This window comes from Engraulis encrasicolus, chromosome 12 (assembly GCF_034702125.1).
Source record: "Engraulis encrasicolus isolate BLACKSEA-1 chromosome 12, IST_EnEncr_1.0, whole genome shotgun sequence".
Classification (NCBI taxonomy): Eukaryota; Metazoa; Chordata; class Actinopteri; order Clupeiformes; family Engraulidae; genus Engraulis; species Engraulis encrasicolus.
This window is the reverse complement of record NC_085868.1, coordinates 23,427,276-23,450,075: the sequence shown is the minus strand read 5'-3', so window position 1 is coordinate 23,450,075 and position 22,800 is coordinate 23,427,276. Positions and strand designations below refer to the sequence as shown.

Genomic DNA, 22,800 nt, shown 5'->3' with positions numbered 1-22,800 from the left:
TGCGTGTGTGCGTGTTGTGAATGTGAGTGAGGCGTCACCATGAGCAGCAACAGCTCCCCTGCTCCCAGGGCTGGACTGGCCCTCTGGCATACTGGGCATTTCCCGGTGGGCCCCGCACCCTCGTGGGCCCCTATTTTCAGAATTTTTTTACATTTCGGAAAATAGGAGCCCACGAGGGTGCGGGCCCCCTGGTGAGTCAGTTCTCTCTCTCTCGCTAATTATAAGGGGCCCCTTTAGCCAAAAGTGCCCGGGCTCTATTTCTCCCCCCAGTCCAGCCCTGCCTATTCCTCTGCCCCCTTGACCCCTGCGCTCTCCCACCCCCTCCCCCCTGGCCTCCCCCCTCACCTGTCCTCCTGTATCCCATGTTGTATTGCAGGAGCTCAGGGAGATCCACGTCAAGCAGCAGCAACAGCAGCAGCAGCAATACCACAAGGAGCCCCTAGGAGGCGACATGCAGCCCTCCATCGACAGGAAATCAGTAGAGCTCTCAGAGTCCAGGTGACGACCAATCATGTGTGTGTGTGGTGTGTGTATCTGTGTGTCGTGTGTGTTTGTCCATATTGCTTTAGAGCTCTCAGAGTCCAGGTGACGACCAGTCGTGTGTGTGTGTTTGTGTGGAGTGTGTATCTGTGTGTCGTGTGTGTTTGTCCATATTGTCCAATGAACGGTTCCACTCTCAAGACTCAACACTGTTCACTCATTGGCTGAAAAGACTCAACTACATCCTAACAACATTGCTATGACGGTACCAAGAGCCTTAAGTAACAGATTAAGACTTGGTCATTACAATTCTGTTGACGGGTTCTGGTGACTAACAGAGTCTCTGTGTAAAGGGGTTAAAATCCGAAACGCACTTTGCATCCTTCCTTCTGTTTGACCTTTCACCTTTGAACTCCACAAGGTTGTCTGGCACGGGCACGGACGAGGGGGTGCCGTCTCCGGTGCCAACCCCCACCCCTCCGCCTGCTGCCCAGACGTGGCTGAGTAGCGTGAGTGCCGCCAGCGAGGAGGAGACGATGACGATGCCGATGGCCGCCCCCCTGCAGGACGCTCCGCCGCAGCCGCAGCCAGACCAGATCAGCCAGCTCTTCATGCCCCAGCCACAGGCCAAAATACTGGGACAAGCACCCTGGCCCACGCTAGGTGTGTGTGTGTGTGTGTGTGCGTGTGTGTGCGTGTGCGTGCGCGTGCGCGTGCGTGTGCGTGCGTGTGTGTGCGTGCGTGTGTGTGTGTGCGCGTGTGTGTGTGTGTACAAAACCGGTGTGAATGAGCAAGACACAAATGTCTCTGTGTTGTGTGCGTGAGTTTATGTACCGGTAGAGGGAGGGTGGGTGAGTGAGTGAGTGCTTTTCTGTGAACAGCTATGTGTGTGTGTGTGTTTCAGATAAGGCTCCCTCAGTGAGCTCCCTGCAGGAGAAGGTGAAGGTGGTGTACTACAGAGCATTGTACCCCTTTGACGCCCGCAGCCACGACGAGATCACCATACAGCCTGGAGACATCGTGGTGGTGAGGAACACACGCCTGCACAATGCAATGTCTATTATGAGAAGGCTGCTTGGCACCTCAATAAAACTACTCTACACTACACTACACTACTGTACTGTACGCTACTCTACTCTACACTACTGTACTGTACTGTACGCTACTCTACTCTACTCTACACTACTGTACTGTACACTCTGCTGCTCTACACTACTCTACTCTACACTGCTCTACTGTACTCTACACTACTGCACGCTACTCTACTCTACTCTACTCTACTTTACACTACTCTACACTACACTACTCTACTCTAAACTACACTACTGTACTGTACACTCCTCTACTCTACTCTACACTACACTACACTGCACTGCACTGCACTGCACTGCACTGCACTGCACTGCACTACTGTACACTACTGTACTGTACACTGCTCTACACTATAAGTTTGTCTCCTAACACTGTGTGAGTGTGGACTGTGCGTTTGTGGACACTGTGTGTGTGTGTGTGTCTCTGTGTCTCTGTGTCTGTATGCATGTACCGGTATTCTGTGTGTGTCTGCGTGTCTATGTATGTACCAAACTCTACCCTCTCCTCTGACTAACCGTACCAATGATTGTATTGCTGACTGTATTGCTCTACTCTACTCTACTCTATACTCTATACTCTACTCTCTCTGTTGCTAACCTCCTGGCTCTCTCTTGCTGTCGCCGTCAAGGTGAAGGGGGAGTGGGTAAGTAGTGCAGGCTGATGCCCTCCCTCCCCTCCCATCCATCCAATCGCATCTTCATACCGCTGCATTCCACTTGTTCCCATTGGTTCAAAGTTGGTATTGATCCCTCCTCCTGGAAGCACAGTGTTAGCAGAGATCTTATAGACAGAGATACGTCATTCTGGTATCCTGAAGTTGAGAATAAATGGAGTCCCCTTAGCGCTGTAGATGGCGGTAGCGCACTTCTTGTGCAAACACTTCAAAAATAGAAGAAGGAGGGGAGAACGCCCCCCTTAGGAGACCCAACTTGAGCACACTCTTTTGCATTGGGTGGGTGTGTTTTGATTCCTCTTTATTAATCCAACCTCTTTGGCGTTAGTGTTATATCAGGACGTATTGTTTGCCTATCAGCAGTACGTCTGCATAATACTGCTTGCTTACCTAGACTTTTGAGACACCAGGTTTGAGGTACAGTTCAAACCCTCCATTAAACTGCTTCCTGCCTTTATTTCCTTTAATAGCAAAGAGTAGGGTAGGAAGGGGTGGGGGGGGTGGGTGTTGTAGATGAGATGAAGTTTGACTGTGAAGATGGGTGTTCTCTATAGGCTAATTGCCAGATATTTCCTCTAGCATCGTCATGTGTTGCTTGCTCCCATTGCCTTGTGTATGCCTCTGTGTTGGTCCATGTGCTCGTGTTTTGGTTCTGCTACTTAAGAGAAAGCTGAAGCTGCCATCCAAAAGTCCAGCACTGTGTTCCATTTTGTCTCAAATGTAACTACTAATTTCTTGTAATTTGTTTATTTTTTACGAGTAATGTTTCTTCATCTGTCATCAAACCCTATTTTGGAGAATGCCCTCCTCTGCCAATTAGAGACCTCTCATTGGTGCACCCAGTTTTACATCTGGATATCAACACTACATTTACTTCATTTTGACCGATTTTTGAATTGTATCTTAACGAGGGCATTATCGGTTGTCGAGTAGGTGAAATGGAACACAGTCCACGTTTACATATGGCAATCTCACATGGAATATGTTATCATTTCATTTAAAACGTTTTTTTTGTTCAGTATTTTATGGGCATTACATCACCTCTTTGATTTTGTTGCACCCCATTTATCACTAAGAATGCTATGCTGTTGTACTGCCATATACTGCATACATTTAACTATTTAAATTGTGTTGCATTGTAGCAAAGGGGAAGGAGAGTTGCCCAGCCCTTCTAGGCTTAGTTTGAACACAGACCTCTGGGGCTGCAAACGTGTGCGTTGACCTCTACACCAGGGCTTGACACTGGCACCTGCCAACCAGCCAAATGCTGGTAAAAACTTGGCTGTGGCTGGTAACAATTTCAGTGTCACTAGCCAATTTGACAGGTAGCTTATTCTATGGTATGACATATCAGAATAGTGTATATTCTGCACGTTGCCCCCTGTGTATCAATTGTTCGTATTTAAGTTCAAGAAAAAGATCAGTTTTACTCAGTTTCTATTTGTTTGCTTTATTTCAATGTAGAAACCCATGCACTCATCTTCTTGCTTTAAGCACCGCATCTTCGGAGGTTAGATACAACATGATGATAAAAAAAATCAAATTTTTGGCTAGTAGAATAGCTGGATGGCTAGTGACTCGGGAAAACCACTAGCCACAGTGGCCGGCAAGTGAGAAGTCTACGTTTCTATACCTCACAGTCCGGTGCATCAACCAGAAGCACTGAAAGGAGGAACTCTGATGTGGATGTTTAAAGGAACAGTCCACCCTATTTTAACTTTCACATCATCAGAGACACCTTGTCGAAACCATAATCTTGCACCTATATAGTGGATAAAATTTAAACATCACATTGGAGTTGCTGCAGCAATCCTCCTTTCATTGCACATTTTGCACAGGTTTGGCAAGCAACTTCTCTCCCCTTGGCTACATGCATGTGCCGCGTCCCCAGTCTAACCGCCAGTTCCCCCACAACAGGTGGATGAGTCCCAGACAGGCGAGCCCGGTTGGCTGGGTGGAGAGCTCAAGAGCAAGACCGGCTGGTTCCCCGCCAACTACGCAGAGAAGATTCCCGAATCCGAGGTTAGTTAGTTAGTTACATTGTTGTTTGTTTGTTTCTTAGAACTTTATTGCCCCTGTGGAGCAATTGTATTTACCCCACAAAAAGCTGGCACCAGACATGGGACACAGACAGGCGTATCAAACAACAGCAACAACATCAATTACAACAGAAAAAAAAAACACTTTACACTTCACATTGCTGTTCACACTAGCTGACACTATTACTGGATGACTGGATTGCTATTTGCCCTTGTTTAGTACTTTTACCTGTTTTTGTTTAGTAACAAAAGAGCCGCATTCTCGGGTGTAATTCTTGCAGTTTTAATCTACTGGGTTAGCATGACAGACAGACTTTTTGGCCAAAGCCTTCTTCAGCGTTAAGACGTCTGTCTGTCATGCTTATCCCAGTAGATTAAAACTGCAAGAATTGCACCCGGGAGGGTGGCTTTTTTACTACACATGAACTCTGCTGTTTGCTCGTACCCAAAGACCTTTTAAGAAACAGTTGGGAGTTGAGCGCACTTTCTCTAAAATGTTTTACCTGTTTTCGACCTGTTTCAGGTGCCACTCCCTCTACGTGCCACAGCAGCCACTGCCTGCGCCCCAGGCCCTAGGATGGGCCCCAACAACGCCCAGATGGCCACACCCACATCCTCCACCACTCCCATATCCTCCGCCCCCACCCCGACTCCCACTCCACCCGCTATCCAGCCCCAGGACCTGTTCCCCTCGGAGGCGGGCGCGGTGCCGTCGGCCGTCGCCCCCCCACCCCCCGCCGCCCCTCCGGTAGGCGCTGCTGCCCCCCCTGCTGCCGCCGCCGCCACCGCCCCCTCCTCCTCCTCCTCTTCGTCTTCCAATGCCAACAACTGGGCCGACTTCAGCACCACGTGAGTGCCACTCAGAAACTACTGTGTTCCCGATCGCTAGGATGAGCAAAAGCACTGTGAAGAAGCTATACTGATAAGTCGCATGTTGGTATATAAGTCGCATGGATGAATGATAATCTTCACATGACATGAAATATTTTCAAATATAATCCAATTATCATCATTGCATAGCTTAGAAACTGCTCAGAACAACTCAAAACAACTCAGAACTTCTCAGAATCTGTGGTGACTATTATTTGTGTCCAGCCATGGGAAGAAAATGTGAAAATCAATGTGTGTCTCTCTCTGCAGATGGTCATAGCAGGACTAATTCGGCCCTTGGTTATGGCCTCATGATTAATGTTTCTGTGTGTGCGTGCGCCTGTCTGTCTGTCTGTCTGTCTGTCTGTCTGTCTGTCTGTCTGTCTGTCTGTCTGTCTGCCTGTCTGCAGGTGGCCCTCCAACTCGTGTGAGAAGCAGGAGAGTGATGGCTGGGATGCGTGGCCCTCGCAGGCGGCCCCCACCCCCACCCCCAGCCCTGCAGCAGCAGCAGCAGCAGCCCCTCCTCAGCCCCCCCAGCCTAGCCTGTCAGTCCCCAGCAGCAGTGGGCCCCTACGCCAGCGCTCAGCCTTCACACCCGCCACGCTCAGCGGCTCATCACCCTCACCCGTACTAGGACAGGTAGCGTACAGAGGCAGAGGCAGGCAGGCACGCACGCACACACGCGCATACACACACACACACACACACACACACACACACACACACACACACACACACACACAGAGCTACAGACACAGACATTAAGACATTAAGCCCCTAGCCCCTATTCTGTGCCCTTATGCCAGCACTCAGCCTTTAACCCCCGCCACATTCTCGGCTCATCTCCCTCCCTCACCCGTGTTAGGACACACGCACAGGCACAGGTTTATAATTCATAGACTAGATAGCACATTTGCAGTACCTTTTCCTATGGAAAGCACTCTTAACTCATAGATGCCTGATGTTGCATTGCGCAACATTGGCCCTGGCGCCTGGAGCTGCATTATGCAACATTAAGGCTCATGAGATTTGAGACAACTTAATTAAAAATCTCTGTTTGTTTGAGATGAATGAACACATTCTAATGAAAGATGAGGGTCTTAGCATTTAAATGCAACTCAGTGCATATGTGCTTCAGAAGCTGAGATATTTAGGTTTTTATAGGCTGAGGGCAGCTTTTCTTAAAAAGGACTCAGAAATTCAGCACCCTTTTTTGCAGGTGCCTTGGGCATCAATGGGTTAAATGAATGGTGGTGTTGTTATCTATCATCTCTAGGTCTTGCAGCTACACACTTGCATGCGCTTACTCCTCCAGGGTGAGAAGAAAGCCCAGGCTATGTACCCGTGCCGGGCCAAAAGGGACGGACACACACACACACACACACACACACACACACACACACACACACACACACACACACACACACACACACACACACACACACACACACACACACACACACACACACACACAGGTTCTTACATTGTGTGTTTTGTTATCTGTCCCCACCTCCCAGGGTGAAAAGGTGGAGGGTTTGCAGGCTCAGGCCCTGTACCCGTGGCGGGCCAAGAAGGACAACCACCTGAACTTCAACAAGAACGAGGTGATCACGGTGCTGGAGCAGCAGGACATGTGGTGGTTTGGGGAGGTGCAGGGCCAACGGGGCTGGTTCCCCAAGTCCTACGTCAAGCTCATATCCGGACCCGTACGCAAGTCCATCAGGTGAGGATACATTACATTTCATTACATTACACATACCTGACGCTTTCATTTATTCAAAGCGACTTACAACTATTATTTTCAGGGTATTGGTTACAGTTCCTGGAGCAATGTGGGGTTATATGCCTTGCTCAAGGTCACTTCAGCCGTGGATGGAGATGTAGGGAGAGGTCAGGGGGGATTCGAACTGTCAACCCCTAGATTGAAAGACCAACTCTCTAACCACTAGGCTACAGCTGCCCCATGAGGGGCATGAGGGGATAGATGAGTTGTGGGGGGCGGGGGGAGAGACCCACAAGTCTGACTTGAAGCTCATATCCGGACCCGAACGCAAGTCCTATCAGGTGAGGATACATGAGGGGATAGAGGAGTCAAGTCAAGTCAAGGGTACTTAATTGTAAAAAGTCTATGTAGCAACAGGGCTATCTCAGAAGTTTGAAATTACGTTTTGTTTGAGGGGAGAGAGCCCCCAAGTCCTAGTGGATGTCCATATCCTTATGCAAGTCCAGCAGGTGAGGAGGCAGTGGAGGAGTTGGGGAATGGAATACCAGAAATATGAATTTTGAGACGAGGATTGTACTTTAACATCTCATGTGTGCGTGTGTGTTTCTTTACAGTATTGAGTCTGGCTCTTCGGACAGTCCGCCCAGTGTGAAGAGACCCAGCCCCACCCCCAGCAAATCTCTAGAGCTCGGAGAAGGTAATACACAATACAACACATGCACACACACATTGTATTAACCCATTGACGCCTAAGACACCTGGGAAAAAGGGTGCTGAATGCCTGAGCCCTTTTTAAGAAAAGCTGCCCTCAGCCTATAAAAACCTAAATATCTCCGCTTCTGAAGCACAGAAAAAAAATGCATTAAGTTGCATTTAAACGCCTAAGACCCTCATCTTTCATTAGAATGTGTTCATGCATCTCAAACAGAGATTTTTAATTAAGTTGTCTCGAATCTCATGAGCCTGAATGTTGCGCAACGCAGCATCAGGCATCAATGGGTTAAAGTGTGTGTCAGCAGAGCACATAGCCATGTACACATACGAGAACACAAACCATACATGTGTATACTATAATTTAAATGCTTTTATTTGTTCTTTTAAAACTCTGTTGAAAGGATAAACACACACACACACACACACACACACACACACACACATACACACAGAGAGAGTACGTACATAGCCTCGTTGTATGTATGATGGGTAGTTTCTGTTCTGAAGTGTGTATGTGTGTGTGTTTCTCCGTTCTCAGCAGAGTACATAGCCATGTATACGTACGAGAGCTCGGAGCAGGGAGACCTGACGTTCCAGCAGGGAGATCTTATCACTGTTACCAAGAAGGAAGGCGATTGGTGGACGGGAGTGGTGGGCGGGAGGACGGGGGTCTTCCCCTCCAATTATGTTAAGCCCAAGGAATGTGACGTAAGTTTGCGTGCCGCACAGTTTATGTGGTAGCGTGTGCCTTTTGTCTGCTAAATAAAATAATAAATAACATTTAAAAATGTGAGATTTTGAGCATGTGTATCACCTAAACGGCAATAGAAAAACATCAACCATTAACTGTTTGGTAGAATTTCTGCACTGAGCCCTCTCAGTTGGGGGAGCTATATACCTTCATCCTTTTTGGTATACTCATATCCTGGATATCTAAAAAGGAGATCCTGTAGAATTGTCTTAAAGGTACACTGTGTAAGATTTGTAGTTGTTTATTTCCAGAATTCATGCTGCCCATTCACTAATGTTACCTTTATTATGAAAACTTCCCACCACCATCAAATTCTAAGTATTCATTATGACTGGAAAAATTGCACTTTTCATACATGAAGAGGGGGATCTTTTCCATGGTCCCCCATTTTGCATTTCCAGAAATATCCATTTTTAGCTGCAACGATGACTGTACTTGGCCCATACTAGAAAATATTAGTTTATTACCTATAAGTAAACTTTCATGAAATGATCAAATGTAGCAATAGGCAGCCCAGTTTCAATGAGCAGCATAGTTGCAGTACCTTTTTTGACCATTTCCTGCACAGTGTACCTTTAATCTGTCTAAAATAAGTATCTAATAATTACCTGGCTGCATTCACGGTCCTCTTTTTCTGCAGGGTTTGGGAACCGCAGGGAAAACTGGAAGCCTGGGAAAGAAGCCAGGTAGCCACCCAAATGATCACTCATCCGTCATTAGCCCACATCAACCACTGCACTACATGTGCTGTAATGAAACAATCAAACTAATGTGCATTTCAACTAGATTAATATAAAAATAGCTTTCTCCAAAAATAACAAATTACCACTGTGCACACTGATATAGACCATCCATTGACCATCCATCTTCTTCCCCGATCCTTGCCTGTCCATCGGCCCCGGCCATAGACAGCACAGGTCATAGCGCCTTAAGCCTGGCTCAAACTACACGACTATCGCGCCGATTCTCGGTTGAAAACCCCCCTTACGACAATCGGTGGAATGTTACCCCCCACGACCACCGCAAGCGATTGCCGGGAAAGATTTCCTCGTCGTGTGCGACATTCTAAGATAAAACTTTGGCAGCTCAAAGAGTCGCCGATCGCAAATCGTAGAAATCAAACAGTGTTTGATATTTGCGACTGGAAATAGAACGTCGGGCATTGTCTCGGTGGCTGCGAGCAGCGATAAGATTGACAGTTGCGATTCTCTTCTAGTGTGCAGTGCACCCCGACGCCAAAATCGGACATACAATCGCTAGTCGTGTAGTTTGAGCCTGGCTTCACACAGCAACTAACTCACAGCTGACCCACAGTGTTGCATGTTAATATGACTTAACTAAATACAGTAAAATAGAACATACTTCACATACATAAAGCGTAAGCATCTTCATCTTTACCAGGTCATAGCACATGGGCACTGATCCACGGTATATGACAAATAGGGCTGTAACGATATTGTATCGAATCGAGAAATCGTGATGTGCAGAGTCACGATACTGTATAGTGATACAAGAAGACAGTATCGTGATATGCCCTTTCAACGCTCAGTTCCTATTCAGACCAGAAAACAACATGATATGATGTCATGGTGCCTCCAAGCTTCATATCAATGTAATTTTTACTTTTTAAACTAAAACAATAAATGAACATTATTAATAACCTCTTGTATTCCATATAAACGATCATCAAAAAGATACATTTTTGGGGTGGGGTGTATCGAACCGTAGGTCAAGTATCTTGATACGAACCGAATCGTGAGTTGAGTGTATCGTTACAGCCCTAATGACAAACATAGAAAATTGCACCGTGAAATAAATAAAGTGAGCCAGTTTCTCTCCCTCCCCTCTGCCTGCCTGTCTGCCAGAGATTGCCCAGGTCATAGCGCCCTACACGGCCACGGGGGCGGAGCAGCTGACTCTGGCCCCAGGACAACTCATCCTCATACGCAAGAAGAACCCCGGGGGCTGGTGGGAAGGCGAGTTACAGGTGCGTAACACACAGGGGTGTGTGCGTGCGTGCTTGCGTGTGAGACGGGGATGGAAATAAGCACACGTCCACCTGGCAATGACGGGTGAATTTGGCATTTGGCGGGTGAAATATGTCAATCCACCCATCACCTTGCCGAGTGAAATTTTTCTACAGGCGCCCAGGTTAATGCTGAATCATACGCAGCATCCAACATCAAAGGTTTAAGCAAATTGGTTATTGGCATCACAATAACTGTAATTTATGACCTCTGAAACAAAACTATTGATCAGAAAATGATCTTACTTGGCCTTACAATGTTTGGAACGGTTGAATATGAACTGGTATAAATGGTGACTGGCAGATTTTAGAATCTACAGGCCACAGTGACTGGTGGGGAACATTTTCAAGTTCCACCCCTGGTGTAAGTGAGTGACTGAGTGCGTGCGTGACTGAGTGCGTGCGTGCGTGCGTGACTGAGTGAGTACGTGTGTGCTTGCGTGCGTGCAGCAAGAACCTTGTGGGCTGATAGGAAGGGGAGTGTGGCTGTCTCTACATGGGGTGCGTTGGTGCGATGGACATCAATATGCTGAAAGCATCGCCTCTGGCGGTCAGGAGAAACGAAATGGAACTCAATTCTTTCTGTTTTCTGTGTCTCGTTGGGAGAGGTTGTTTGTGTAGAGAGTAGGGTTGTTTGTTGTTTTTTCACTTCATCTTGTTTTTTCTCCACCAGGCGAGGGGTAAGAAGCGCCAGATTGGTTGGTTTCCGGCCAATTACGTCAAGCTGCTGAGCCCCAGCACCAATAAGACCACGCCCACGGAGCCCACGCCGCCAAAACTACCTACGCCAACCGCAGGTTTTTACACTCTTACTCATATACTGTATGCACTAGAGGTGCACCTAAAATTCGTCCGAAAGCCAATTGAGTGGCCGAATAGAAAGTGGGCATTAATGGAGCTAATTTCAGTTCTACTTCAATATTTGAAGACTTTCAAATAAACATTTATTTTCTTTAAAAAACATGTCTAAACATTTATTGTAAGCTATAGATTTAAGCAGTATTTAAAAATAGTGAAAAACCTAACTTTTGATAACTTTAAACTGAACTGTAATATTCGGTTTCGGTATTCGGCCAAGTGATTAATTATATCCCCGAAACGCGGAGCGTCGGGGATGTAATGGTTTTGCGTGCGCCGCCGCCGCGTCCGCGTCCGCCGCGTCCGCCGCCGCGTCCGCCGCGTAAGGTCTTTCGTGTTAACGCGATAACTTTTGAACGGATGTTTGGATTTGTCCCAGATTTTTTGGGTGAATGCTCCAGGACAGGTTCATGAACTGATTCGAGTTTGGAGGTCAACACTTTCAAAATGGCTGAATTCAAGATGGCCGAATTTTTGTTTGGTCCATAACTTCTGACCGGGTGGATGGATTTGTCCCAGATTTGGTGTGTGAATGCTCTAGGGTAGGTTCATGAACTGAGTCGAGTTGGGAGGTCAACACTTTCAAGATGGCTGAATTCAAGATGGCCGAATTTTTGTTTGGTCCATAACTTCTGACCTGGTGGATGGATTTGTCCCAGATTTGGTGTGTGAATGCTCTAGGGTAGGTTCATGAACTGATTCGAGTTTGGAGGTCAACACTTTCAAGATGGCTGAATTCAAGATGGCCGAATTATTGTTTGGCCCATAACTACTGACCGGTTGGATGGATTTGTCCCAGATTTTGTGTGTGAATGCTCTAGGGTAGGTTCATGAACTGATTCGAGTTTGGAAGACAACACTTTCAAAATGGCGGAATTTTCATTTGGCACATAACTTCTGACTGGGTGGATTGATTTGCCCGGTAACACATTATTTTAATGGTTCACCATTTCAGTGAATCTACCATATTAGGTACAGTGTAATAACCAATGTAACAATATTTAATACCATTTAATACTAGTGTAATACCAGTGTAACAATATGCAATATCAGGTACAGTGTAGTAACGAGTGTAACAGTATGCAATACCATGTAATATAGTGTAATACCAGTGTAACAATATGCAATACCATGTAATACCACTTACGCACAAACATATGATGTAAGTAAAAAAATTACATTGTATTAAATATTGTTACACTGGTTATTACACTGTACCTAATGTGGTATATCCACTGAACCATTAAAACAGTATTACCATTTGCCCCATTTTTTGCTTCATTTTCACAATAGTCGTTTGGTTTTAAGCCTATGCGCGTCATGTCACGTCTGTATATACGTTTACGAAATGGTGGACGGGAGTGGTAGGAATGATGGGGGACTGGAAGCGTCGCGTTTCGGGGATATACCTTAAGCAGTCGAAGGCGACTGCACAGGCAGTCTAGTTATTATTTGGTTTCGGTTTTGGCCATACATTTTCATTTCGGTGCATCTCTAGTATGCACACACCCAAATTATTCACCCTAGGTGCCTGTTTGTACGATCTTTCACTTTCACACACACCCAAACTACCCACTTCAATGGATAATTTCAGTCAATTTCAATATGCAGATCACAGTACCCTGGACTTGTCAGTACCAGAGGGTTTTTTTTCCCTTCTTCAGCCTTCTCCGAGATCCTGGTCATTGTAATAGGGGCAGCTGCTTGTTTACGTTCCATAAAAAAACATTTTTATTTATTTCCAAAAACATCCAAAAGGTTATGCAACATCAGCAGACAACTAGCAAACAGTGGTACCTTTTGGGAAAATATTAAGAGTAGGCCTATGTTCATTTTTTTTTTTTAAATGTTAACAATCGCTGCCCCCATTAGAATAGCTCATTATCTCGGAAAGGGCTGAGCCCAAAAATGTGGCATCACTGGGGACTGACAAGTCAAGGGTAGCGCGACCAATGCAACAGCATATTGAAATTGACTGAAGTGGCCTTTAAGCTCAGCCATGCTGTGGTCTGTGTCCTTAATCAGTAGTAAGCTTGAGACTTAAAAAACAGTTATAACTCTGAAACTTTGCTCTACATTTGGCCGTATGCAGTTATTATGACCAACATCAGCGTACTCTCTGCTGAGATCGTAATCGTTTATCCATGGTCACATACGGTAAAATAACAACTATATACTGGTCAAATAGTGCAGTGGTTCTTAACCTCATGCACGCGTGCGTGTGCCTCTTGTGTGTTTCTTTCTCACGCCCTCTCCACAGTGTGTCAGGTGATTGGCATGTACGACTACACGGCCCAGAATGATGACGAGCTTCCGTTCGGCAAGGGTCAGGTGATCAACGTACTGAGTCGTGAGGATCCCGACTGGTGGAAGGGGGAACTGAACGGCTCCGTCGGCCTCTTCCCGTCAAACTACGTCAAGCTCACCACCGACACCGACCCCAGCCAGCAGTGTGAGTACTCCACTCTAATCTACTGTACTGTACTCTACTCAGACTCTACCTCACTCTACTCTACTCTACTCTACTCTACTCTAAATTACTCCTCTACTCTAATCTGCTCCTCTATTTCTCTATTCTTCTCTTCTCTTCTCTATGACCCTTCCTACCCTCTCCTCTCTCCTCTTCTTTCCTAAGCTCTCTCCTCTCCTCCTCTCTGTTCCTCTCTCCTCTCACCACTGACACAGTCCCCAGCCAGTAGTGCGAGTGCTCTGCTCTGCTCTACTCTGTTCTTCTCGGCTCCCTATCCTCTCCTAGCTTGGCTATCGCGAATGCAAGTCTGCCAGGGCAAACCATCTTCAACATTTCCCCGCGGGAGCTGCAAAGGGTGTGGCTAGCAGACTTGTACGAAATTCCAAATTGAAATTCCCAGAAATTAATTGAAATTCACAGTAATGCCATAGTATGAACACTACGTGGTGGTGTTCTATGCACTTTCAATGGGTGGTGTAGATTAAATTCAAAGAAATTCAAGCTAATGACAAAATGGGAACACTAGATGGTGCTGTATATTTATCAGTATGTGTCTACTATTCCCGGCACCTGTTGGGCTGCTTCCACCACCACCTAGTGTTCGTATTATGGCATTACTTTGAATTTCAATTCAGAATTTCGTACAAGCCTGGTGGCTAGCAGGGGTTCATGAAACGCCTCTCTGCTACTAGTTGAATCTTAAATTGATTAGACCACCCATTCCTTCACTCGCCTGTTAACTGAGCAGGTGTGTCATTGCCTTAAACACGCCCCATTGAACATTTGGGAATGCTCAAAATTGATTGGTTCCCTGTTTCTGGAGGAATATGCAATGTTGTAGATGGTGTGCCTGGCCAGACTAAAGTCTTGATGAGACTGACTTGCAGTCACGATAGCCAGGCTAATCCTCTCCTCTCTTCTCTTCACCTCCTCTCTTCTCTTCACCTCCTCTCTTCTTCTCCTCTCTTCCCCTCTGCTGACACATCCTATTGTTTCCTCTTTCTTCCGCTTGCTCGCTCTCTGTTCTGTTTGCAACACACACTCACACACTAATCCCACTTCCTTTCTCTTTGTTTGGTTCGTGTTTTGTGGTTTTGTTTTTTTGTTTTGGTTTTTTTTTTGGTACTTTTGGTTGGTTTAGTTTTGTTTGTTTTACTTCCTGCATACTGAAATGCGAAAAAGCGTGCCGCTCATACGCCTGTTTTTATTAGCTTTAGGGCTTTGTTGTAAGGAGTGACATCAAGAACCAAGACGGAGGCACTGAGAGGTTTTAGGTTAGGTGGGTCAAAGAGTCAGGCCCTTAGTGAGTTCTGTTGAGTTCAGCTAGCTCTCCCAGCCACTCTCACATGTAATCCTACAGTTACTAAGACCTCAAGATTGTCTGGGGCCCCTTCCCTTCCCCTCTCCTCTTCTCTTCCCACCGCACTAACAAGTCTACTCCTTCATTCCCACTGCTACCGTCTCAATCCAGCCTTACCCTCCGCTCCCTCCCTCCCGTCTTTCTCTGATGCCCCACCCTCTTCATGTTGTAGAGCATGTCCCGAGTCATCATAGCACACCTCCAGTGTTGTCATCTCCTTGCCTTGCATGTCGTGTTGTCATGTTCAACATGTCTGCTAGATCATGTAGCTCTTCTTCTTAGCTTGTCAAGTTGCACATTGTGTTTTCTCCTCGTCCTTTCTTTTATCCTTTTAGTACTTTTTACTTTTCTTTCCCTTCTCCTATTTTCACCCCCTTTCCTTTAATGCCTTCTTTACATTTTACCTGCCCTACCTCCCTCCTTTTTTTGTTGTTTTTTGTTTTTTGTTGTGTTTTTGTCTTCTTAAAAAATCCCTCTAGTTTGTTCCGCCGTTCGTTTATTTTTTTGGCTTATGTGCTGTGTTCTCCTCTCTCTAGGAACTCATTTGTTGCCCATATCCTCCCACTCTGCCCTGATTGAAAGTCCTCAAAGAGACCCACTATCCCCTAGTCACTGCCCCGCGCCCCGCACCCTGCGCCCTGCGCCGCGGGAGGGAAGATGGGAGATGGCGCCCCCTACAGAGGGTTCATGAGACTGCCACCTTGCCCTCGTGGCTAGAAGACGAGCACTGCAGACAAAAAAAAAGAACAAAACAAAAAAAAACTATGAATGAAAAATAAACAGCAGCATATTTTTCTTTCTTTTTTGTATTCAACTCAGTATTCAAGTAGATGCACGCCAAAAAAAAAGACCAGGCAGCATTCTCTGTTAAAGAAAAAAGAAAACAAATAGACAGCAACAACAAAAAAAGAGAAAACAAACAAGAATTCACATTGGATGGAGTTTGTTTTTCTTGTCTTGAGTATAATTGAATCTCATCCCTTCTTGATTATACGCATGAATGATACTGGTGGACTGTTGAGGGGCTTGGATAGTGGGTCCTTTTGTGGCTTTCTGTGATCATTTTTTTCGCCATTTCACACACACAAAAAAACCTCAAACTGAACGCTGAAAAGATCACTCAGCATTGAGCACTGTGCCAGATGGCTCGCCATAAAAAAAATGCCTGTATAGATGTCCCCACCCTCCTCCCTCCTGCAATTTCCTGACTTTATGTCCCTTCTCTGACCCTACCCCCTTTCCAACTCTGGTCCCTCCCCTTACACAGCTCCACAGAATGACCCACTATTCCTGTGCCAGACCGCCCAGGGCCCTTTTGACCAATGTCATAGCAGTGTAGCCCCCTACCCACCCACCCACCCACTCACCTGACCAATAGGAAGTCCTTGTAAGATGCACGGGGGCAGTTCATTGGTTGATTTAGGCATGAGTGACATGTAGATACCCCTCCCTCCACCACCTGTCCCTCCCATTCCTCCTATGCTGCTACTTCTGCAGAGTGCCTACTGTGTAGTAGGCGCTGCAAAGACAGTGCGCAGGATAGGACGTCTCCATTTACCCAGTCACATGCCTGTCTTCACGTTGTTTCTTTAATTATTTTTTCTCCTCCATTGTCATACCAAGCATTGAATAAATAGGTGTTCATGTGTTCTGTTTTTTTTTTTTTTTTTTTTCCTCCGTGTTTTTGTGCTAGGTGTTATTTTTTTGTAATTATGATTTAATAGTGTGTGTTTGGGATGCAGATTGATGTTGTATAAAACCAAATAACTGCACAACTGCCACTGGTGTAGGGAGAACGGTACAAGGAATTAGGCTGCGTGCAGTACTACAGATGTACACAAACAGAAATGCACACACAGAGGCACACTTTACTTTCAGTGTATGGGACTGGGAGAGGTCAGGGTGGCACCTGGCAATGCCTGCCAGTTGTAAGATTGTTATGTTGATTCTCAAGTGTGGGGCACTAACCATTTGATATGAACACTAGACGCCGTCCTTGATCACTCCTTTGTATTGGAAGGAACGGTTCAAGTCTGATCGTTGCCACGTTTAGCGTTGCCATTAACCTGTGACAAGGTGATCCGCAGATTTCCCTGTCGGTGACATTTTATGGAAAACCCTTGGATACTGGCCCAAGATGGTGGCGCCCATGGTTGAGCCATGCCAAAAGGTTGAACTAACATGGCATCCATCTAGTGTTGGTGGGTATTTCTCAAAGTGAAGTGTCCTAGCCTTGCTAGGACGAGTAACGCCCATTTCTCGTGGAGTTCACCAAGGAGTATCGAATTAGTAATTTCCCTTAGAATTATTGGATGTACTTGTCATTGGATACTCTTTGGTGAAATCCGCGAAAGGACTGAAAGGACACGTCACTTTATGAGTGCGTTACAATGTGAGACCTTGCCTCCTCCACTTGTGCTTGTCTCCTCGTACCAGGAAGTAATATGTCATGATGACATCACTGACCACAGAATTATATTTCAATATCTTGCAAAAGATCAATTGTAAAGCCTTCTTCGCATTTGCAATTGGGATGGTGAATGAAAAACAGTCTCTCAAAAGTTGTTGTGGCTAGGCTGACAGCTGGGAAACTTTATCGTTTTCTCCACAGAGGAGGGGCCAGGAGGTGGGGCGAGGCCATAAGCACAAGTGGAGGAGGCAAGGTTGCATATTGTAACACACTCTTTGTAAAGAGCGCATATCTAAGGCTAAACATGTCATCTAGTGTTCATATCTATGGTGTGGGGCACTTGGTTGCTCTTTTAACAGCAGACTCAACGCTCAACTGGGCCCCCTTCTGTATTGGGAGGGGAATTGCCTTTGATGACTTGACTTGAGTCTGCCTTTAATGACCTGGCTTAAGCTAGTCAGAAACTAGGCTTAGCATGGTGGCTAACGCTTACGTTATTATAATATTATGATGTCTTTTTTTTGTCTGTTTATGTTTTGTTCTCCTTTCCTTTTGAAGTAGCTGGGCTCAGCCTTTTCTCTCCGTTGTTGAGAAATTCCACTGGTTTACACCCTCTGCACCTACGGTTGACCTTTTCTGTCCTTTATTGTCGTTTAATGAAAGTGTTGGAAGGAGCAATATATATAAATATATATCCCAGGTCACCTTGCAGTGGCTAGTCTATTTTTATATTGAAAGTAAAAGCAATCTTATCGCCGATAGTGTTTTAATATCTATGGACGTTTATGTACGCCCTCCCCCTAAACGCACACAGCACACATAATCATACAACAAATATTACACACACATACACGCAAAGAAGGCCCGCATAGATGCAGAATAGACCAAAATCGACGACTGGTTTATGGCCTGTGTAGCCATATACCCTGGATTTTACTGTTTTTTTCCCATCCTTGGTGCCAGAATGTTTTGAAAGCTTGAACAGCCTTAGCTACCCCTTCCAGTGAATCCTTTGACTTGCATCATGTTCAAATCAGCATGAAAGTTAAGGAATGTTACTAGAAACAAGAAACAATTTTAATACCCTAACCCAATCATATTATATATTATATGTACTCATGAATAATAAATGTTTACAAATAGAAAGTGAACAACTAAAGACTGGTGTTTTCTTGTACACAGTGTTAACTGAGCATTGAACCAAGTGCAGTAGGAGCGCTCAACTTTGCCTTAGGATTGAAAGTCTCTAAGAAGAAGCGTGAAATTGGATTTAACATTGGATTTAAAAGTACAACTGTTATGTACTGGTACCGTAATTTGTTATGTTTGATTGGTTTAATTCAGTTTGGACTGTTAATTTTTAATCTTTCAAGCCTATCTGGGCGTTAATGTCAAAATGTTCATGTTCCTCTCCGATCCTGACGCTCTCGTAGCGCCGATCAGCCTATCTGTTTTTGATTTCTAGCTCTGTGGTCTGCTATACTGGCTCCACAATGTTAACAGTATTGGAATTTGCTGCTCACTGATTTGATTGGATGAACTGTCTGTCTGTCTGTCACGTCATTAATCCCACCCCCTTTTCCCCAGCATTGTGAGAACATGGGGTGTGATGTCATGAGATGATGGCGTGGATTTTTTTTTTTTTTGAGAAGCACAAAACAATAACATTGTAAGAGCTTCTTGTAGGGTATCTATCTATCTGATAATATTGTGTGAAGACGGGAGACAGAATGCTTGTTTTTTTGTTTTTTTTTTAAACTCAACAACAAAAATCCAAAACCTATCCATTGCACTCTCTTACTATTGAAGCATTTTATCGTAAATGAATGTACAAAGGCTGAAAATATATACAGACGATTCCTAGCTTTAATAATGGTGTCATGCCGTCTTTATAGAAAATGACATGTATAACAATTAAAAAGCTCCATTGCAAATATAGACTGCTGTTTCTTCATTGTTTCCCTCCATGTGGCGACATGAATGTGTGCTACACTGTTTGTGCTGTGACTGAGTGTGTGTCGCAGAGGTGTCAAAAACTCAGTTCAGGGGCCTCGAGTACCGGTACAAAGCTAGCCAGGCCGCGCCCTCCTAGTGACGAAACACCTTCAGCGTTGCAACTAGTCAGGTCAAGAGCAATGCAAGTACTTTCTGAATTCCCGAAAATATGTGAGCTCCTTTCACTCTGTCGGGAAGCAAACAACCATAAGCAAACTAAGGGAGGCGGGTCAAACATGCCGTTTGGGAAATGTTAATTGTTATGCTCTTGGTCAGACCAAGTCTCGAAGAGATTTGAGCATCAATGATAATCAGGCAGGTACAAAGCTTGCTTATGCACAAAAAAGCTACGCAAGTAACTTTTCATGCAAATATTCAGATGTACTAAGACTGACTTAACATGAAAAAGTGCATGTGTACAAAATTTCATATGAAAGCAGTGCATGTGTACATAATTTCATATGAAATCAGATGTACCACATCAATCAGCATGAAAGCTCTTTATGCATGAACTGATGCATTTGAAATTTTAAGTGCATAATGTAGCTTTCCAGATTTTCACCTACAGTATGCAAAGATTCAGTAGGAAATCTACAGAAGTCTTTGTCCATCTATAGTACACCCAGTAGGCAAACTGGCCTTTTTGAGCACTCGTTATCATGAGCTGATTCAGAACTAATGTGATTAGGGCAGTCATGGGTAAGCGGTTAGGGTGTCAGACTTGTAGCCCAAAGGTTGCCGGTTCGACTCCCGACCCGCCAGGTTGGTGGGGGAAGTAATTAACCAGTGCTCTCCTCCATCCTCCTCCATGACTGAGGTACCCTGAGCATGGTACCGTTCCGCCGCACTGCTCCCTAGGGGCGCCATTGAGGGCTGCCCCCTTGCACGGGTGAGGCAGTGAACAGTTTTGTGCTGTGTCACAATGACGATGGGAGTTTGAGTTTCCCAATGGGCTTTCAAAAAAAATGTATGGCAGGGCTTTTACCTTCTGAACCTGGGTTTGACACCTTTGTGTGTTTTATTAGGCTGTAACGGGAGTATGTGCCTGCATGACTTTTGTAGAAGTGAAGTTTGGGAAGTGAATTGGGAACCTATATTTGCTGAGGACGTCCAAACCACCCAATTTTCCCGTGTTAGTGTTGCCCCCTCAAATTCCATTTTCCAACTGAAACTTTAAAAATTGTTTCTGTTGTAGAGCTGGGCATATTCTTGTGCTCATGTCATACTTGGTCCCCCTGGTGAGAGGAGACTAGCCTCGCGAGCCATCCTATGTATTTCCGCCAAAGGATTGGCTCCACTACGGTAGTCTGGCCACCTTTCCTGTGGACTGTTTGCAGCGGTAGGATTTGGATGCGCAATGCCCCCCCAGCAAGAGGACACAGCAAGGAACTATTGGGACCTCTTTGGGGGATTTATGAAGTCTGTGTGAATCAGGTGTCTCTCCATACATGGGTTCTACATTTTTGTTTTATCCTGGCTGCACGAACCTAGCTGCGCACAACTCAACCTCTGATTGTTGGAAACCGCTGTCGGTCAAAAAAAAATAGCTCACGTGGTTGGATGCCATGGCAGTGTCTTGCCCCTCCTCATAACATCGTGTTTACAAACACTGCGAACCCATGTATAGAAATCTCCAGTGAAAAATTCTCCCAGCTAGTATATTCAAATCAACCTGCACCTCAACACTAAATTGTTTTCTTTTAAAATGTTAGCTGGTTGGCTGCTGAAGGTTACTGGTATAGTCGTTTAAAAGTGTTTTTATGTAACAGAACTAGAAATGGTCTGTGCTCTACATAAAAGAACTACTAATAGTGTGTACTGTAAGTTGACATATTTGGGTGAGTACCATTATTGCTACAACTGTTTTTCCTTTGTTTATTGTTGGTAAAGCGTTTTTGGATTGTTTCCTTACTGTAAAGCACTTAATCTGAGACTGCCTATTAAACCTGTTTGAGAGGAGCTAATCACTCCTAGAATTAGTGTATACAATACAGGAGGAAATACTGAACTGATTTGTATGTTTAATAGGCATGTGAATGGCACATGTTGACGTGTGCGCGTGTGTGTGTGTGTGTGTGTGTGTGTGTGTGTGTGTGTTCAGGGTGTGCTGACCTGCACCTGCTTGACATGTTGGCCCCCATGGAGCGTAAACGTCAGGGCTACATCCACGAGCTCATTGTCACCGAGGAGAACTACGTCAACGACCTGCAGCTGGTCACCGAGGTAACGGCTATAGCAACCCACCCACACCCCTATCCACCTTATTCCTTCTTCCCATGATGCCATGCAGGAAGAAACTGATGACACTTCTGGGCTGCATTTCTCGAAACCAAAGTTGCTTACTACATTAGCTACTTTGTTGTTTTCAATACATTTCCCCATTGGCAACTACCGAAGTTGCTAACAGGCTAACAACTTCTCTTTTGACCCTGCTTAGTAATGCCTGAGCCTCTATGGCCTGGTTACGACTGTCACTGACAGGTCAGTGGACTCTCCCGCATCATTTTTAAAACAATCATCACATTGTAAATATGCGGGAACCAGGGCCAACCATCATGCCTGAAAAAGGACTCATTTCTACGCTTCAGATTGTGGAGGACGATATGGAATAAGTGGCCTCAGTCGGATAACATTTGACTTTCTATCTTGCTATTCTTGGGAAGATGACCATGTTGTATGACACATTTACACTGAATTATAAGAAATTCGAAAGGGTTTGCAAACTTTTTCCTCCCACTGTATACAAGGGTTCTAATTTTTTGTTTTCCCCTGGCTGCGCGAACCCAGCTGCACACAACTCAACCTCTGATTATTGGAAACCGCTGTCCGTCAAAAAATTAGCTCACCGCAAACCAATGTATATGATTGTATTTGTGTGTGTGTGTGCAGATCTTCCAGAAGCCCCTGTTGGAGTCAGAGCTGCTGACAGAGAAGGAGGTGGCCATGATCTTCGTCAACTGGAAAGAACTCATCATGTGCAACATCAAACTGCTCAAGTACGACACAAATACACACACACACACACACACACGTCCCATGTACTATACACATACCTCATATCATAAAGAAAACTTCACACACACCTACAATCCTTCTTTGATGTGTACAACATCGAACTGCTCAAGTACGGCACAAATACACACACACACACACACACGCACGCACGTGCCTTCACTCATGTTCTCTGCGCTTTTGTCTGGACTGCACCATTGCCCGTACTTAACACTACATAACTCCACGTGCAATGGCTCTCACTCTCACTTTCCAAAGAGCTACTGTATATTGGCACAACAAATTTGCTAAATTTGTTTGCCAAAGCATGCAGTGTGCTGAAGATAT

The 22,800-nt window shown here is 45.3% G+C and overlaps 1 protein-coding gene across 2 annotated transcripts in view; it reads left to right on the top strand.

Moving 5' to 3' along the window:
* The window catches only part of itsn1 (intersectin 1 (SH3 domain protein)), a 93,031-nt gene that overhangs the window by 60,202 nt on the left and 10,029 nt on the right, over positions 1-22,800 (top strand). For both annotated transcript variants that reach the window (XM_063211782.1, XM_063211781.1), the window contains 15 exons: positions 377-498; positions 902-1,143; positions 1,385-1,506; positions 4,163-4,267; positions 4,808-5,133; positions 5,565-5,793; positions 6,672-6,877; positions 7,492-7,574; positions 8,130-8,299; positions 8,983-9,028; positions 10,208-10,329; positions 11,042-11,165; positions 13,487-13,678; positions 21,563-21,684; positions 22,351-22,457. In XM_063211782.1, the coding sequence (XP_063067852.1) occupies positions 377-498; positions 902-1,143; positions 1,385-1,506; positions 4,163-4,267; positions 4,808-5,133; positions 5,565-5,793; positions 6,672-6,877; positions 7,492-7,574; positions 8,130-8,299; positions 8,983-9,028; positions 10,208-10,329; positions 11,042-11,165; positions 13,487-13,678; positions 21,563-21,684; positions 22,351-22,457 (2,318 nt within the window). The remainder of the gene's footprint in view (positions 1-376; positions 499-901; positions 1,144-1,384; positions 1,507-4,162; positions 4,268-4,807; positions 5,134-5,564; positions 5,794-6,671; positions 6,878-7,491; positions 7,575-8,129; positions 8,300-8,982; positions 9,029-10,207; positions 10,330-11,041; positions 11,166-13,486; positions 13,679-21,562; positions 21,685-22,350; positions 22,458-22,800) is intronic.